Here is an 18,862-nt window from a genome sequence, read left to right as displayed (position 1 = left end):
CGAACAAGTTTTGCGCCAAGCGAGATTTGTGCTTCAACGTTAATTATTCAAATGTCATCTTTCTGCTTACACTTATCTCATAATGGAACGAGAAGTGTTTTTCTTAGAGCATGAAAAGTTGCGAAATCATTCGTTTGTGCAACTTTTGACTTGGCAACACGGGATAGACTAACATAATATTTTCGTATTAAAAATTTATTTCGTTTCGCAAGAAATTGTTTCAATCTTTTTTGAAACATTTTTTCACGGTCTTATTAATTTTATTCGTCATATTTGCTTTCAGGTGTGGCGTTTGGATCTCGTTATGGTGATCTTGTTCAAGGCGATCCCTTTGGAGAGCACGGACGGCGAGCGGCTCGAGAAATCGCCCGACTGTGCTCACCCTGGCCTCTGCGTCAACCCTTACCACATAAATGTGTCCGTCCGTGAGTTAGATCTCTACCTGGCCAACTTCATCAACAGTCACGGTGAGAAAAAACGTTTAATTTATTTCATCGGGGATTAATTTAATTTAATATTTTCACTGAAGTAAAAGTTACGGTTTTTTCAAAATTAATTCATTTATTCTGCGTAGATTATTAGCTTTGTCATTTGATCTAGAAAAATTTTGAATTGAATTTTCATTTTTTTACTAAAGATTTTTATTTTTTAAATTTACATTTTGTCCTTTTTTTAACTTTCATTCTCAATTATTTAAATGTTAATTTTTGACACTTTTGCTTTTTACTTCATTCCGGGCGTGAAATTCAAATTGAGACTGACAGGCGGTGCATCTCTCGGAGACTCGATCGGCAAGAGCAAATCGTCCGCCACTTGTTTCGCACACCTTCTCTCCTTTACTTGCCCGACCGACGTGCACCGGCAATTATTCACGGGTAATGTAGCCTTGGTTGGCGCCCACGCAGAAAAATCCTGCCTGTTTGCATCTCTCGCGCGCTCACCAGCATTTCATTATATTGTTCCGCGACGAGAGAAGAGAAGAGGAAAAATAATACGCAAGAACGAAATTGGACGTGAAATGAGCTAATGTGTGTGGCACCTGAAAAATAAAACGACCGCAAATTATAGGCGAGGATATTGTGCTCTTCGCTGCAGAAATGAGGTCCTCCCAGCATTCTTCGCCAGCTGGGCGTTGGAATTTTTCGCGTCTCGCGGGTTATTTATCGTTTGCGAAAGTTCATAGAGTACCTAACAAGGGCGAGGACAAATACTTTTAATCAAAATATACGCAAGAATTATACAAAAATGTCCTAAAATTGCAAAACTCTTTAATAAAAATAAAATTTGAAACTTAATATCTGGTAGATAATACCAAAATTTTAAGGTCACATAATTATTTGATAAATATCTGCACTTTTATTACTATCGAATTTTATTGTTGTACAAATTTCTTTTTAACTGCTTTAAATCTTGATGCTCAGATGATGTTATATTTATTTCATTTAAATGATTTAACTTTTTAACAAAGAATAATCTCAATTAAATTTATTTTTAATAAATTAAAGCCTAATAATGAATAAATTTTTCATTTTAGATTTTTGCACTTGAGACATTCATGGATATTTAAAATGGGCTTTATCTTATCCTCTTTAAAGAATCGTAATTTTTTTTTAATTTCTCTTGCTCTTGGAATAGGAAGCAGAGACAAAAATTAGTATAGCTGTTTTTTTTTTTTTTAACAAATTATGACAGAAAAATCATTGTTGAATTTTTATAGCTATTTGTTATTGGGAAAAATTTTTTAAACATTAAATATTTCCTAGATCAAAGTTTTAAGTTTTCACAGAAAACAATAAAAATGCTGCATTCAGATGTAATCCGATGCTATTCGAATTTTAAAATTATTAATTTTAATGCATTTAATTTGTACCAAGAAAGGACACATTTTTGTCCTCTCGTAAAATACAAGAGATTTTGGGAATTCATCATCAATCTGACATGGTTTGATTGGATTTTCTCTTGAAAATCGCAATAAAGCTGAAGGGCGTCGGAATCCAGAGGGCAAAAAGCGGCAGTCGCCCTTATTTATGGCGCGACCCTCAAAGCATTATTATCATTCGACGACAAGGAGAGAGAGGAAAAAGAGCAGCGAAATAGATGCAACTGCTCCGGATTCGCTTTAGGCTGGGCTCCAAATTTTTGTTTTGGTGTTAAATCTTGCGGACACAAAAAGGGATGGTGACAGTCGCGCGCGCGCCGCGTTTCCCCGAGCCGCAAAAATTTATAATAGCGCGTCCTCTGTGTGGATGGAGTACTCTCGTTTTTCCCACAAATTATTTTTGTCGTTTCTCTCGCGAAAAGAGAGTATATATCGAGGCAGCGCCGTAAATTTCCATTTACACGCCGCTGCAAAAGAAGAAGAAGAAGTCCAACCGACGACCAGCCATCCGACAACCGGTTCTATAAATTAAGCGAGAAACTCGGAAGATTAAATTTTGTTTATCGCAGAATGGCATAACAGCAGCAGCAGAGAGGACAAGTTGCACAGTGGGCGGGTCTCGCTTTCTGCTCCTTTGCATTTTCTTGCCTCCATACGCATTTCAATTTGCATGCAACTCGTCCAGAAATGACGTGATCATTAGCTATCACCTTCTGATATCTCTCACGTGCTTTGTTTCAAAGCCAACCTCTATACCGAGGCAAGAATTGTCATGGAAACATTTTATTTTCATTTATTTATAAATTTAAAATAAAATAGAAGCATTTGAAATAGTTAAAACTTTAAAAAATAATATATTCAATTTTCTGAAAATGTACATGGATAATATTTTAGTTCAAATTTATACTAATAGCGTTTTATTTCGTATTCATCCAAATAAATGTAACAAAAAATATTTATCTGTGCTTTATTTATAAACTTTTTTTAAATTAAAGTGTCAAATACAATACATATTTCAGTCTTTAAATTATTTTTTGGTAAAAGTAGCAACTAAAAAGGTCAAATTGTCCTTTTTAGTAACATTTGCGATAAGGCCTGGAAAAATTTAGTCTCCTGCCAATAAATTAACCAATTTGAATATATTCTCTATTATTTACGAGCATTTAAAAATATGTTCTTTCTAATTATTTACTATTCTATTAAGATTTATTTAAAAATGTAAAAAATTCAAAAGAAATTTCTCTTAGAAATTTCCTCAGATTCCATGTAGATAAAAGAAAGAATACTTTAAATTGCCTAATAAATAAAATAAAGTTATTTTATCAGAAAATTGTTCATTTTTCATAATAACAGTAATTTTTATACCACATATCTTTTTACGTCTTTGTTTGCTTGACGGTGGTCACTCAAAATGATAAAAATTGACGTCTCGCTTCCAATGTTTGGCCAGCATGGGGCTCCCTTTGCAGAATTCAAAGTTTGGTTTGTGCCGGGGACCGTGAGAAAGCCGCCGCCGGTCAGGTATTCCGCCGAGAATGTGCGTACCTGCAGGAATTGCATTATTAGATGGATAGGGAGGGCCGGTGACGGGAATGAGAAGTTCGTTTTTTTCTGCCGTGTGCGCGCAAATGTGCTGACCAACCAATATCATTTGATTGGATATTCCGCACACACGCACAAGGAAGGGCAAGAGAGGAGCGCGTGATCGACGTGTCAATCGCGAAATTATCCATTCACGAGAATTTAATTCAGTCGACGAGGAAAAGAAATTGCGAAAATAAAATTAGGTGTGTGTTAATTTCTGATTTTTGTATTTTGTGTGTTTCAGAAGTAATTGGTGGCATTTGTGATAATAACAACGAGAAAGATGACGACAGAGGGATCAAAGGTAAGTCAATTGTAATTTTTTTTCTGCGGCAATTTTGCATCCAACCGTTAGGCACTAATTAGATTCCATTGACGAGCGGCGAACAATAGAACAAATTAACACGTGCATTTGCTACAAGGTAGCATGCTAATCAGGGCCAACGTAATCTTACAATTAGTAATTTCTTTTACAATTAGAAGCAACAATAATACACTGAATTAAATAATTGCACTGATATAAGCCCATTATTTGAAATATAACAAAAAATTTATTTTTATGTTTCCATTGTTGAAGCGTCAAGGAAAGAAAAATAACATTAATTTAAATGTACATCGGTATTAAATTTTTAAACAAAGTAGCTTTGATTTTTAACAGTTTAAATTTTCAGTCTCGTAAATTGAATTTCAAATATTTTTAAAATAATGAAAATTTTCAAATGAACACTTTTTACATATTTTATTTAGTAATATATTTTTCAATAAATATATTTAATTTTATATTGATTAGATAAAATAAAAATTATTTATATACAATATATTTCTGATTTTATATGTTACTTTATTCAAGTTCCGTATGCCGAGTTGTGCAGGGCAATAACAACTGCTTCTTGTAAAGCCTCATTTTTCGTTCGCGCTTCGCAAGACACTCTCTTTACAATCAAAAAATCATCTGATCGACCCTCCATCGGACAGCAACTTCCTCTGTTCGCACCAAAAATGCTCAGAACCGTCTCGGAGAAAAGTTCCAAGTGCTCGACTAGATTGATGGTTCTGCACAGTGTTGCAATTTTCGCATTTTTCTTGATTTCTGTCACGTCATGAACAACTATGCCGATCAGTAAATTAGTCAGGATAATCGGCATTGATAAGATGAAGCTTATGAAAATTATCTGGACAGTCACTACTGAAAGGTTGTTGCTCAAGTTAGAGTTTCTTGTTAAGTTGCTGGTGATGGTGACGTTGGCTGTGGTGACGTTTTTCGTAGTGAAAAGGTCGTTGTAGTCGTACTCGCCCGCCATCATCACCAAAATCCTTGTAAGTGCCGTCAGGGGATTCATGAATTGAGACTTGTTTTGGAAAATTATGAAAAACGTCACGGCGTAACCGATGAACAGCCAAAAATAGGCTGTTAACACGGTGAGGTACTCCTTCATGACGATGTCAAACATGGAGATGTAGGTGCCGAACCAAGGCAGTTTTTCCAGCAGGGACGCAATGTTGAACCACGATAGTAAAACTATGAATGGACTAATTTCTTGGAAGAAGGGAGTGTCTTGCGGATCAGTGAGGATAACGCATAGGAATAAAATCATGCACAACCAGTCACTCACGTTGTGAAATGTCTTGAAGTGAATTAGAATTTTTCGAAGCACTGTTGGTTCTTTAGAAAGGACAAAAATCCCTACTAATTTCCTGACGATTTGGTAAAATAGAAGGGGAATGGATATGGCTCTGGCCAGTTGGACGATAACCATGGCGAATTGATTGTTTGAAGGAAAAATAACTGAGCAGCCTTTGTTCTTGCATCGCAGGGAGCTGAAACAGTGATAATTGATTTTTAAAAATAATTTTTTAATTGACTATTTATGCGTATATTGGTTCTGAAACTTATAAAAATTTCAACCAACCTTGAAAAGTTTGATAAGTCTGGTAAAGTGCATTGGCAGGTCCGGAAGGCCAAGATGGTGATGGTCGTGCACAAAAGAAGCAGTAGGCTAACAACAAAGTGTGGCGTGAACCACTTCCTGATCTTAGCCCACTTATCGTCAACCACGATTCTACAAACCGGATGCCGCAAACAGTCGACGCTATTCGAACTCGCAAAATAGCTCAGCAAGGACGTCCTCAGGCAGTCGTGCTCCTCCATCAGCACTTTCGTGTCAATGGTGACAATTCTGTACTCCTTGGAGTTCTCCAGCTTGATGCACGAGTCAAGCATGCTGTTCAACGCTTTCGGAACGTGGATCTCGACTAGAGACAAGGCTGACATTCCTTCAGGGGTGGTCGCCTTTAGGTTGGCCCCCATCAGGAGCAAAACCTCAGCGGTTAGGGTGTTGTCATAAAGGGCCGCCAGGTGTAGTGGCGTGTACGATTCCGTCCTGAGGATGACCTCAGAGTCAGCACCGTTTTCCAAAAGGATTTTGGCCCCGGCAGAAAAATCCAACATAGCGGCGATGTGCAGAGGAGCAACGTATGGATGAATCGTGGAACATTTGTTTATCTCCAACTCGTGTCTGATGTAATTCAAAATAACTTCGACGCTCTCTGCGCATTTGTAGAACATGGCCAAGTGCAGGGGCCAGTAGCCTTGGTAATTGGTGCTGAGCCACAGGTACCTCAGGTCTTCGTTTACCAGGAACGCTTCGACGCATGCACTGTGTCCGAAAATTATGGCCAAGTGCAGTGCGTTCAGTTTCCTGTACTGGATGTCTGGCAACGTTGGAGACATGGGGGACGTACGGTTGAGGAGCAAGTTAAGAGCTTGGAAGTCGCCCCTGACGGCTGAGGCCAGGAAAAGGACGTCGAATTGGGCGTCGGTGATATCATTTAAAACGTGTGTCAAGCCGTTTATCAGAGCTTGCTGGATGTCGTTCAGGTTGTTGAAGGCCACCAGGCCGTTCAGCTGACCTTTGATCTCGCTCTGATTGATTTCCAGGTGCTTTTTCACGGTGGCCAGTTCATGGTACCGCTCGTACATGTAGCTGTTCCGTCTTCTACGTCTGAAAATTTTAGTATTTATTAGGCCTTTTTTATTTATTTATTTACTATTTACTTTAAATAAATTAAAGATCAATTTAACCATAATAATTTTAAATTAGTAACATTAGCTCAAATTTAGATTCAAAACATGTTTTAATTCGTAATTTAATCAAACTTCTATTCGCATGCATTTTTGCATATTTTTCATAATTCAATTCACACTTCAAAATTTGTATTAAAATGAAAATTTTATTGTATCTTTATTAAATATAAACAACAAAAGAAAAGTCTCAAGATTTACTCAACATATTAAATAATTCAGTTGGTTAATTATTTGCTTTATAATTTTGGAGTACATGCATTGTTGTAATTAATTTCAAAATAATGCAAACTGCAATTTTCTGATAGTTTAAAAAATCTTACATATTAGAAATTCTATCCACCATTTTTCACCACTTTCTTCGTCCCTGTTCTGAAGCATACTGATGAGCTTTAAAATAAAATTATGGAATATCCTCAATGACGCGCGTTTCCTGTTTTTCACAAAACTTACATCCTGCCCTTGAAAGCAGAGCTCAAAAAAACCACGGTCGGATAAAAAAAAACATAAATAATATTCTTGATGTGTTCACTCTAAAAAAAATTGTCTCACAAATTCGGATCAAGTTTGTTTGGTGGCATGATTAGTCAAATTTTCAATCATTTTCGTGAACTGGTTTTTGTAAGTTATGCAATCCGTGTGGCAGCGAAATTCGGCGGATTGCATAACCTCAGCTCGTCTCACCTCATTCCAGACGAAGCTCGTCTGGGGCTTCTCTGTACCAACGGAGAAGAGAGTATGCGAGCGAGATAATCTTACTCGAGAGGGAAAGTGAACGCGTGCGTTTTATTCAAATGGGCCGCTCATTTAACAATAATCCGCAGCACTATTAATGCTCGGCTGCCGCACAAATGGGGTCGTTTCTATTCTAATAGGGAGATTCGCCCGCGATAATACATATTGAAGAAGCCGTCACGCAGTAGACGTAATTGCGGCAGCCACTTTCAGTTGCACAGAAACACTCCTTCGAACGGATCTTCTGCTTTAATTGGAAGTTAAAGGAAGCCTCGGAAACAAGCGAATAACATTTCCTTACGGAAAAACAGCAGTGTTTTTAGCACAGAAAGTATAAACTAAAAAGTTGAGTTCTAAATTTTGCTGAATATTTATGAAAATTATAGATTTTTTTATTTAAAGAAATAATTTATTTCTTGTTTTAGCAATTGTAAGTAAACAATGAAAGTGAATAATACATATGTTATTTTATTAAAAAATTTTATTGATGATTTTTATGACTTCTGGTATGGCAAGCTGGCAATGAGCTTCAATGAAACCAAACTTATATAACAGGAAAAAATGCAAAAGTTCTCAAGCCTATATTATGCGTGATTCTTCCAGCAAAAAAGCAGCAGATAAATTAAAATTTTCCGCTCAGTCGATTCGGCAGGGCGAATTTTCCGTTGGTGTGGATCTTTTTCACTCTCCTTCTCTGCCACATTAATACAACAATGAAAGACGAGCCCTTTTTATTTCCCGGCAACAAAGACGAGATACGCGCTCGCGAATGTACGAATGGAGTTTTGAGTGAAATACGCGCGCGACGAAATTGCTTCTACCTCGGTGAACTCGTATGGGCGGCTGGATAATAACAAAAATACTCTCTCGGGGCTGCTGTTTTTGAGGCGCGAGAATAAATCTCGGATTGCGAGCAGTCAGCTCGGCAGGATGCCGGCCGTCGTTATTTTCCCTTTCTTTGCACACTTTGGTGCACACGCTCTCTTTTTGTCCTCGAAAGCGGCGCAGTCAGCGCGCCGACAGATGAATGAATCGTGCACCAAAAAGCCATTATCGCGCACCAGGACGCTTTAATTTGCATGCGATAAAAGCGCACCAAGATCCTCGCCACAGGAAAAAGCGGCCCCCGCCTGCTCCTTTCTCCGAATGCCATTTTCTGCCTCTGCTTTTTGCAGGAGCAAAAGAGGCAGGCGCCTCTGCTCTGAGCAATCTGGAAAGAGTTAAAGTCTCCGCGGTATAGTCCCTCTTATTTCCACCGGGCTTTTTACAGTCGCGGAAACCGCAAACATAAGATGGAAAAAACCATAAGGGCAAAGCACTTACTATAGTTGAGGACTTATTGAGGGTTTGTGATTGATTCAAGTTTTAAAAATAGTAAAATTACAAAATATTTTATTTTATTTTAGCAAAATCTAAGTTAATTTGATCCTTCTGAAAATTAAATTTCTTATTAGCATGGCAGATCTATTGTATCTTTTTTATGAATTGTAAAAATTAAGATTTTTTGGTGATAATTGTTGCTATTTTTCCCGTAGTACCCAAAATTGACTTGTGAATATAATCAAAATGTTAAACGTTTGGATCAACAAATTTAATCTTTTCAAATTCATATAGCTGATTTTAATTATTTTGCTTACTTTTGCCCTAAACTGCAGTCCTCTGCAAGAGTTATATTTGGGGTAGAATTTGCCAAATTGCTCATACGAAAAAAATTGCACTCAAATTATATCTCTTATTTTCTTATTTTATTGACAGACCAAAGATGCTTCCTTCTTTTTATCACAAAAATATTCATGAGAACATTTGTTTTTTATGGATTGGATTTAAAATACGCAGTAATTTAGAATATCAAGAATTTTGAATATTTATCTTCTTTCAGAAAGAATTTCTGATAAAATTCAGAATTTCATCTGGCAAACAATTCATAGTGATGAAAATCCCTCACCAACAGAAACGAGATCCCCGCCTGCACGTACATCGCATTTTGGCACTTTTCCATAAATTTTCCATTCACAGGATCGTATTGCTTTTTTCCACAACTCCCCCGCGCCGAACGTATTGAGAGTGTATTTGCAGGAAACAACGCAATGAGGAAAATCAGTTCGAAGGGTCGGCGTGTAAAAAATGGGAAAACAGGGAAACTGGGCGGCGTTATTTTGCACAACGAAGAGATTTGTGGGGTTGGAGAACGTGATTAATTGAGTGATGTGCGACGGCGTGCGCGCACCAGCATAGCGGGGGTTTTAATCTGGAGCCGCGCTGCTTGTTCTCCGTTTGTTCGCCAATCTCTAATTTAGCCGCCGGTCTTTTGTCATGGTGTGAACTCGAGAGCAGATTAAACTCGGGCAGGCCGACGCTCCGCCCTGCACTCGCCCAAGAACACGCCCAGAAAAACCCACCCAGGCTGCACCGCCGCGCCCGTTTTCCCGACCGGCGCAACTGACGTGTGCACCGAACGGTGCTTTTCTTCTCACGGGTAAACAAATTTCCACCGCGGCCCCAGCCAAGATTTCTTTGTTTTACTTTGACAAAAAATTTAAAATGAAATAATATTTTAATTTCGATGGACCTCTGAATGTAATCTTTAAAAAAAAACGGCATTCTATCAGCAGATGGCAGAAGCCTGAAAATATGCAACCTGCACGACATGCTTGTCAAGAAGTTGCCTACGATTTTAATTTATTTATATTCACTTTCTTTTCCCAGAAGGTTCAATTTTTCAAAATCCTTGACGTGACTTAATAATAATTATTAATTGGCTGTTATTTATATAAAAATTACATTAAATAAAAGGAATCTAGTCAATTATTTTTTTGCCATAAAATAACATCTTTCTTTGCAATATTTTTTTGATCAAAATATCGATTTAATAATATAGTACTCAAAAATTTTCTATCATTTGCATCCGTGGAGCGCGCTTCCCCACATATTATAGTCAACGTTTTCAATCTAAAATCTTTTTCATCATAAATAAATGTGAAACAAAAGTTTTAAATTACTAAATAATAATAATTATTTCTAACTATTTCTCCAATTCGTTTTGCTTGTAATGCAAAAAAAAATGGTTAAAATAAACCTTTGACCGTTATTAAGAATTATGTAATTAAGAATTTATGTTAAATTTTTTCCATATTTTTTGGATTTAGTAAAAGTCTTTGTAATTAAATGGGAAAATTTTCAGTAATTAAAACCAAACCAATAAATCATTTATCTCTCACAGGCTCAATTGATCAGCTGATTGCTCCTTTCAACAAAGTGGTCGAGCAGGAAAAGCAAGGAGGGGCGGATTCACGATCGCAATACAAAGTTGTCTTTCTCTCTTGCAATCACATCGCCTCGCTCGCGTCTCGTTAATTGCGAATGCGTGTGCAGCAGCACAAGCGGGAAAGAGAGTCAGTCGTTCGGGCCGCTCGCTGCGTGTCGAGAGGGGCACACGACTTTAATTAAGTAAATTGCATCGGCCGTAAATATTCATTGTGCGCGACCTCTCATCCCTTTGGCCGTGTGTATTCTGTGATCACTCCATTTGCTAAGTACTCGCCGAGCCAATTATTGTAATCAGGAGAAAAATCCGTCTCCATTTAATTTAGCCGGGAGTTAGTGAGCCGGATTTACTTGTCTTGCTCCGATACTCAAGAACGCCCTGCTTAAAACAAGAAATAAACAAGGCTTTAAAAGAATTTCTTTAGTTTTTTTTTTATAAATTTAAATATTTTTCCTTTACTTACATTGAATTATTAATTTTTTTTTTTTTTAGGTTTCTTTTCCGACCTCTTTGATGTTGGTCAAGGAAACAATAATTAAATAACTTGATTCGGTTGAAGTTTCAAATCTTCAGCCATAATAAAATTAAAAAAAAAAAAAAATCAATTTTATCAAATCAGGCTGTTTTTTGATTTCTAGATCTATCTTAAAATTTCAGAAGGTTATTAATTTTATTATAATTAAAATGTTTCATTCATACCTTACAATTTTTTTCATGTATTTTGGATTTTCTTCTGAAAAATCTCAAATTTTTTAAACATTTCCGTTTTTTTTTCTTCAAAAAGTTTAATCTAAACTGACATTCAAATATTAGGCTTCAAACAATTTTACCTTTTATTTTGACAAATCAGGCACGTTCTGAACAATCCAGTCCATATGGAAACCTAGGTCAGTGATGAAGTAAATGCTAAAAGGAGAACGGGGAATATGGAGCACCAGACACCCTCAATTCTTTAGGCACGCCGTAAGTGGCGACGCCTCGGAGGAAAAATCTATCAGTTTTCTCCAAAATGAAACCACTTCCAGTGTCCATGGCGCATGCATTGCGACCTGTAGGAATTTACAAAAACGATAAATCAAAATTTCCAAATTTCAAGCTTCTAAGTTAAACCTTTGGTGTAACGAGCGCAGAAATTGCGAGTTGGTTTTAAAAAATGAGCCAAAGAATTTCCTGCTTGCTCGGAAACAAAACTCGTGCTGATTCGCCTGCGTAAACCTGCTCGCTGAAGATTTCCAGTCGGCTCGTAATTTTCATTCAGGTACCAGCCAAAAAAAATGTCATGAAAATGTGGCTCCGTAGCAATTATTTAACTTTTCCAATTTTCTTTGAAGAATAACAAAAATCTACCATAATTACTCATTTTATTTACAGTTATTGGTTTTATATAATCAAAATATGATGAGTTTTTAACATTTTTAACATCATTTTATTGTGCTTTGTTTCGCAGCCATAAAAAATTTCACAGGGCTGAAATGTCTGGGACGCTTCCCACAATCCAATCCATGTGGAAATCAACATCAGTGACGAGAGGGCGCTTACGTGGTTCGCAAACGTATTGTTTTGTGACACCCTTCTCCATATCATTTTCAAACAAGCCATTCCTCACGACAGCTCTCAAAAAGCCAATTCCATTCTTGGAAATAACAAAACCGGTGCCGTCGTTGTATGCACAGCCACCAGGATCTATTGATTTTCAAAATTAAGTAAAAAAAATTATAATAATAAAATCTTTACCGTTAGTATGGGCGATGCATAGAGTTTTAGTCGGAACCACCCACTTTTGAAATTCGCGATAGAATTCTGTGCAGTCTGCGTTCGACATAACTGTCAATTGTGTTGGCAGAAGTTTTTCGATTTGCTTCAAATCCGAATCTAGGGCCCAGCCTACCACCTTTGAAGAATTTTTTCAAAGTCATATTTTAGGTAATTATTTTATACCGCGCCAGTAGCGTTGACTATTTTCTGGACGTCAAAATCTTCGCTCCACAAACACGCTGGTTTCACAAAATCGGTGATTTGGATTTTGGGCTCGTCAAAAATTAACAGGGCGAGATTATTTGGCGTGCCGGACCCGCTGGATTCATCATAAGCAGGGTGCAAAATCACCGAGGAAGGCTGAAAATTACATTTATTAAAAATTTAGAATAAATCGTTTTTAAAAACAAAATACCTTGACAACTTGTCTCGATCTCTCGTTGGAATCAGATTGGTCATAAGCACCCAATGTGACAGTAATTTTGTCAGTGGACAAAGTTTTGCCATCATAGCGGACACAATACCCAGCTGAAAATTAATGTCTATATTTTTACATTAAATTTTCATACTCGAACAAGAATTAGGCACTAAAAAACAATCAAAATAGGGTTTTGGACAGTATTAATATAATATTTAAAATTGTTTATAATTAAAAATTAGATTTTAAGGTTTTAGTCCTGATTTTGCAAGCCAATCTCATGAGCAAAATTAAAAATAAAATAATAATAAATAATCTCGTTTTTATACACAAAAATCTCTTAAGATTAACAAATAATAACTTACTGATTTTATTAGCTATTTTAAATTTACTTCTTTCATTTTCACAGGAAAACTGTAGTTTTTAATTTGTTGAAAATTTTTTACATTGTATTCTTCATGCCAAAATTTGATTGTGTGATTGTGACCAAAACCAGTTTTATAATATTAATATTCAAATTTCAACCAATGAAATGTTACTTTGTCGCTCTCTTAAATAGTCACTCACTTGTTAATATTGCCCTTTTTGAAATCAAAGTTCCGGTGCAGGCACGTTTCTCCGCATTCCTCCCAGGCAGATTTGAATATTGGATGTTGACGTTCCAGGGGTGAAGTCCTCGCCCGCCCACAGAACCCGACACTTGTCCGCAGTTCGCGTAACTCTTTCCGCCGCGAAATGCTAAAAAATGGAATATTGGTCCGTTAAAAAATTAGTTTTCTAACAGTTACAAACCAAAACCATTCCTGGACGCGAGAGCCACATCGGCGGCCACGAATATTACGCAGCCAAGTAAAATGGATAAATTCATCTAAATTCAAAAATAATTTTGACTTTTTATGTTTTTGGAAATAATTTAAACGTTGATATTTCCTACCTTCAGTTAATTCAATTCTTCGTTACTTGGAAAAGCACGTCTTTGAAGCAAGTCTTGAGGAACAAAAGTGGCGCAGAATTTGATAAGCAGCTTATTTAAATGCTAGTGGGTCTGACCTTGGCATGACCCGTTGCTATTTTTAGATCATTTTTGTCTCCAAGGGTCAGGAAATCTGACTTCATATCATAGATAAGAGTTGCTTCATTTTTGCCGGAATATTGAATTTTTAGCCAATTTTTAATTTCTTGAGGCAGTTTAAAAAGAATTTTAAAAAACAACTTTTTGTTGGGAGAAAATTAAATAATAAATTATTGAAGAATTCATAGATAAATACAGCACATAACCAATTGTGTTTTTAACTCTTGTTCATTTATTCATAAAATATTATTCTAAATAAGATAAGATTAAATTTATAAATAAGAAAATCTAAGAAAATTTGCGACAAATTTAGAACTGCTACGTTTTATCAAACTGGCTTCTCGGAAGTGAACATATGTTAAGCCTGGCGGAGAAAAACGGGCCCCAAATTGCCTGCGAGTGTTATTTATGAGCCGATAACAGGAGCACCATTATAAATATAATTCTCTCTCGCGGTGAAAACTATTTGAAAGGTGCAGAACGAAGAGGTCCCGCCGTAAAACAAAATGCATTTTCCGTCGTTAAAGCGCGGCGACGATAAAGACGGCGCATGAGGGAGTCATTAGACGAGCTGCGACAATTTATATATTTTTCTCCACCTCCTCTGCTATATTTTTCCTCTCCGAAAAGGCTCAGCTATCGGAAAAAGGTATCAAGATATCAGCTCGAGTGTCGCCATAACTCTCATCCGGCCACATGAAATATTTTCGGAGAGAGCAGAGAGTCGTTTAAAAAGAGAAGAAGAAGGAAGTGGCCGCTCTTGCGAATAGAAGTAGTGCGTATTTGAACTCAAGTGCTCCCAATTGTAAATTGGATTCGTTATCTATTAACCGGAAATTAAGAATTGAATCAAAATCAAATCGATTAATATTAATTGAATAAAATTTGGGTGTATTTAACATATAATTTTAAATTTGATTATGTTTAGTTAGAATATTTAATGCAACGCAACGAGCTTTTTTGATTAAGACATAATATTTCCTAACCTACCACCTGTATCTATATATTTTCTAATATATTTTTAATATATTTCTTATATAATATAGAAAAATTAAGATTATTTATTTATTACTCCGAATTTATCAAACTTTTTGCAATAAAAATCTCCAAAATAAATTTGAAAATTTCTTTCGATTTTAAGCCTTAACGATTTCGTCACGTTTGAATTTATTCCGAAAGTATGCACAACTCTCTCGGAGCCTTGGTTTACTGGGCACAGGTCCATGATCTTATAATTTAAAACTTTTTTGGCCGGCGGCAAGGATTCCAAGGTCGTCTGACCGACCGCCAGCTCATTTATGCAAAAGCTGCCAAAACTCACTCCAGCTTTGTTTTTGTCGCCTCATTTTTACGACTCTTCTCTCTGGAGAGAGTCGCTCTCTAGGATGCAATAATTGAGTCGGCCGGAAGTCTCGGAAAATTTTCAGTATTGCGCGACGAGAAATTCTTCTAGAAAGAAGCTTTTTCCAAATTAAAAACAAGTCTCTCGATCGAGAACTTTTCAGACTCGGCAATTAATCGTTTTTGAAAGCTGCTCTTTCTCTTCATTAGATTAATGAAAAAGCTCGGCGGAGGAGGGATGGAAGTAAGTTTTTGTGCCTCTCCGAGAAACGCACATTTATTCCGATCGGGAAATGAATTAAATCAATTAGGAGAGAGCGGGAGCGAGGACGATTGCCAGCAAAAAACCAAATCGATTTCCGCGCTCACTTTTTGTCTCTCTCCGATTGCTAATTTGGAGAGTTTTGTGCATGTGTATCGGGATTTGCTGTGAACAACTTTACTCCCCCCTTGGTTGAAATTAAAAAAGTCCCTGCGTTAATTTATGGTCTTGACACGAAGTTCTTTTGCGAAAATAGCACTCTAGCTCTGATTTTTTTTTTTTGTATATAATTTGTGTTCGTCGTCGGAGGTGCTGAAAGTCTCTAATTGCAGTTTGTGTGTTTGTTGCAGGCTATTCACACAATCCTTATAACGGGGTGGTTTGTAACGATATCATATTAGCCACTGGAGTGTTCTCATCTAAAGAACTGTGGAGACTTGCCAAAGGTATGTATTGCTCTGCTCCCCCGCCACTTTTTTCATTCGTATAGTTACACTTAGCGAGCTATTTCTTTTCTAAAGCAAAGCCACTTGGAGCTTTTTTAATACGGTAGATAAAAGCTTTAAATTTTTTGGGGAAAGTTTTGTGCAGAAGCAAGTAAAAAAAGTAAATTTTAAAGTCGTAGTTTCCTTTTGTTTAATTGAGAGAGAAACGTTTGGCACTTTTCACAATTTCCACACTCCATTTAAAGTAAGGTGGGTTTTATTTTCAATTCATTTTTCTTATATTGATAGAAGAAAATGAGGTAAGCACTTCCAATACACGAATCACTTCTTTTTGTAGAAGATTTTAAAATTGAGGGTTTTTGCTTTGAAACAATAAAAGAGTAAAAATGAAATATTGAAAAATCACAAAAAAGCCCTGATTTTAATATGGTTTTTATCGTATTTATTTACAAAGTTGATTTTAGCTTTGAACTGACATCAATAATTTTGAAGAGATATTCCAATAAAAAAATCGTTTTGCTAAAAAGCTTAAATTTAAATTTGTTTTTTCCAACATTACTTATGGATTTTTTTTAAATGTGAATCAATTCAATCGATTTTACGTTTGACCTTCCCTCCCTCGATTTTGAAATTGAAAGGTCACCGAACTCACGAGCGTGTCGAGCTGCTGAAAGCCTTGCGGGCCGATCCATGTGCAGGCGGCTTTTGGTAGTGTGTGATGTTTAGTTTAATGGCTAGTAAAGGCAATCCTATTCATCATCCATTCGCGCACACCACATTGGTTTTCTGGGGGTGTGAGCACAGATAACTTGGTCCACTTCGCTCGCTCGCTCTCTCTCTCTCATATTTAGCGCAAGAAATACTACATGCGGACGGCCTGCAAAGGCACCCCCGACCGAAATTCATCCCTCTCGTAATATATTAAATGATAATGCAGCGACTTCGGTGGAGCGTGCACGCTGATGCGATATTTTTCTGCCTCCAACACGCCGAATTTCATCGCCACGTACCGCACTATGCTGACGGGGCGGCGAAAATGAGTGAAAAAAAAATGGAAATATATATGAGGGAGGGATGCACTTTGATTCAAAGGCTGGCCGAATGATTCTGTAATAGAATTAATTTTGCTGAATTGAAAAAATAAAATATTCGGGGGGTTTTATTACGAATATTAAAATGAATCAATAAAATGACTGAAATGTTATTAATACTTTTTGGTAAAATATATCTTTCCGTTATTGAAAATGAACAATTATTTCTAGAAACTCCCACTGAATTTATATACTATAAAATTTTTACAAATCTACCATTCTACAATAAATTATATAAAAATTTCCGTCATAAATTTTGTAACGCAAAATTAAAACATCTGAAATAATTAATTATTTTGCTTCAAATGAAAAACTTTTTATTCAGTCTAATTATCTTATTATAAAAACTTAATTTATGGTATTTTTCTTTGTCTGATTTCAGCGTCAATAATGCAAGGGCCAAACGGAATGCAGCCCCCTGTCAGTGCCATCAAGCTGGAGAACCCTGGCGGCTACTACTGCAACAGTTACACACCTCCTGCTCCAGATCACTCTTCAATGCTGCCCACCGGCGCCTATAGTAAAATTTTCCATAAATTTTTCCTTTTTTTAAATTAATTTTAAATTGTAATTTCTTCTCAGGTCCTATGTCACTTCCAAGAAGTTCCCAAAGTCCTGGCGAGCCCAGAAACAAACGTCTGAGAAGGCTGAGTTCCACCGAGGAGGAAATGGAGTTGGGCGCCGCGGGGCCAGGTCGAGGTGCGGACAAAAGTTCGGCTCCTGAGGTCGCTTACTACGGACAGAGTCCCGCGTCCCTGTCCAGCCAAACCAGCTGGCATTCGGACGTTGACCACGGTATGTATTGGAATAATTGCTTTTGAAAAAGAAAAATAATTTGAAATTCAGCATTGATTTATTGTAAAAATAATCTGGCGAAGCAGGAAGAATATATTTTGATGAACTATGGGGAAATTCATTACTTTGGCTATTCTCCCTCTCCGTCTCTTGTTTGTAACAAACCACCACACACAATTCTATTGTTCTCCTACTCTGTACATGCATTCCCTATCTCTCTCCCCACTCACTCGAATCCACATCTGATTTCTGTGAAATTTATTATTCTATATATTTTTACTTCCCGACTTCTTCTGACGTTTGTGTAAACACAGCGGTACAGGCATTGCACCAAAATCAATTCTGTCTCATCTCCCTTGAATAACTCTCAACCTCCCTATGTACACAAAAAACCTCCCATCCACCCCTGTACATACACATGTATATTTTATTTGCTTATATTCAGATCATTTTGAAGCAGGCACCAATAAACCAAAATTCACCTTACAATAATTATAGAAATTTTTACAAATGTAGGTTTATATTATTTTTTTCTCAATCAGGGTAAGTTTGCCAACACATGAGTTTGCCATTTTTCAAAATTTTTAATGCACACATACTTGAAATATTTTTTAATTTAAAAAAATGCATGTTTTTTAGTAACCCTGCCTGAAGTGAGTTTTTTTTTCATAGATTTTTTTGTTAAATCTTTCTATAGAGTAGCCAAGTAATGCCAAAGAGATTAGATATGATGAGTTTTTTTTCTAAGAGAAACAAACGTTTGGAGAGTGTGATTTTGCGCGATTTCGACATTGTTTGTGTGTGCTGATTTGCAGGCGCTTCCTCCTCAGTTCACTCGCCCCTGTCGGCGGCCAACAAGGTAAATAAGCAGGAGCAGGGTGGCTTTCAGGGCGGCAACAACCCCTCCTCGTCCGCCTTTGGCAGGGCGAACCACCACCACCACAACTCTCCACCCCACCCCTCTAGTCACACCACGGCCCCCACCAACCCCCGCCAAGGTAGGTCTGCCCTGCAAAAAAAATTAATTTAAAAAAATCAGGGTTTTAGTTAGTTGAAAAATTAGAAATATTCAATCAGAGCTTTGCATTATAGTAAAAAAAATATTAGGTTCTTGATTTAATTAGAAAAATTATACAA

At 36.7% G+C, this 18,862-nt stretch overlaps 3 protein-coding genes across 14 annotated transcripts in view; 1 reads left to right on the top strand and 2 right to left on the bottom strand.

Annotated features, from left to right (window-relative positions):
• Positions 1-18,862, top strand: part of LOC132193261 (nuclear factor 1 X-type) — an 82,731-nt gene that overhangs the window by 57,824 nt on the left and 6,045 nt on the right. For 8 of the 12 annotated variants that reach the window (XM_059613826.1, XM_059613828.1, XM_059613833.1 and 5 more), the window contains 6 exons: positions 284-467; positions 3,708-3,767; positions 15,744-15,839; positions 17,313-17,450; positions 17,513-17,725; positions 18,541-18,723. In XM_059613826.1, the coding sequence (XP_059469809.1) occupies positions 284-467; positions 3,708-3,767; positions 15,744-15,839; positions 17,313-17,450; positions 17,513-17,725; positions 18,541-18,723 (874 nt within the window). The remainder of the gene's footprint in view (positions 1-283; positions 468-3,707; positions 3,768-15,743; positions 15,840-17,312; positions 17,451-17,512; positions 17,726-18,540; positions 18,724-18,862) is intronic. The other 4 variants (XM_059613832.1, XM_059613831.1, XM_059613829.1 and 1 more) reach the window with 2 other exon arrangements.
• On the bottom strand, positions 3,571-6,915 carry LOC132193262 (transient receptor potential channel pyrexia-like). The gene is made up of 3 exons (XM_059613834.1): positions 6,869-6,915; positions 5,374-6,465; positions 3,571-5,281 (listed from the first exon to the last, which is right to left on the bottom strand). The coding sequence occupies exons 1-3, from the start codon at positions 6,889-6,891 to the stop codon at positions 4,309-4,311; spliced, it is 2,088 nt and encodes a 695-aa protein (XP_059469817.1). The 5' UTR covers positions 6,892-6,915; the 3' UTR covers positions 3,571-4,308.
• LOC132193263 (serine protease gd-like) lies at positions 11,890-13,764 on the bottom strand. Its single transcript, XM_059613835.1, has 7 exons — positions 13,653-13,764; positions 13,511-13,586; positions 13,286-13,456; positions 12,716-12,828; positions 12,484-12,660; positions 12,280-12,436; positions 11,890-12,228 (listed from the first exon to the last, which is right to left on the bottom strand). The coding sequence occupies exons 2-7, from the start codon at positions 13,584-13,586 to the stop codon at positions 12,005-12,007; spliced, it is 918 nt and encodes a 305-aa protein (XP_059469818.1). The 5' UTR covers positions 13,653-13,764; the 3' UTR covers positions 11,890-12,004.

Source organism: Neocloeon triangulifer, unplaced genomic scaffold, assembly GCF_031216515.1.
Source record: "Neocloeon triangulifer isolate White Clay Creek 2 clone unplaced genomic scaffold, ASM3121651v1 ptg000003l, whole genome shotgun sequence".
In the NCBI taxonomy this organism is placed as follows: Eukaryota; Metazoa; Arthropoda; class Insecta; order Ephemeroptera; family Baetidae; genus Neocloeon; species Neocloeon triangulifer.
Note: the sequence above shows the minus strand (reverse complement) of the source record. Positions and strands in the feature narration are given on the sequence as shown.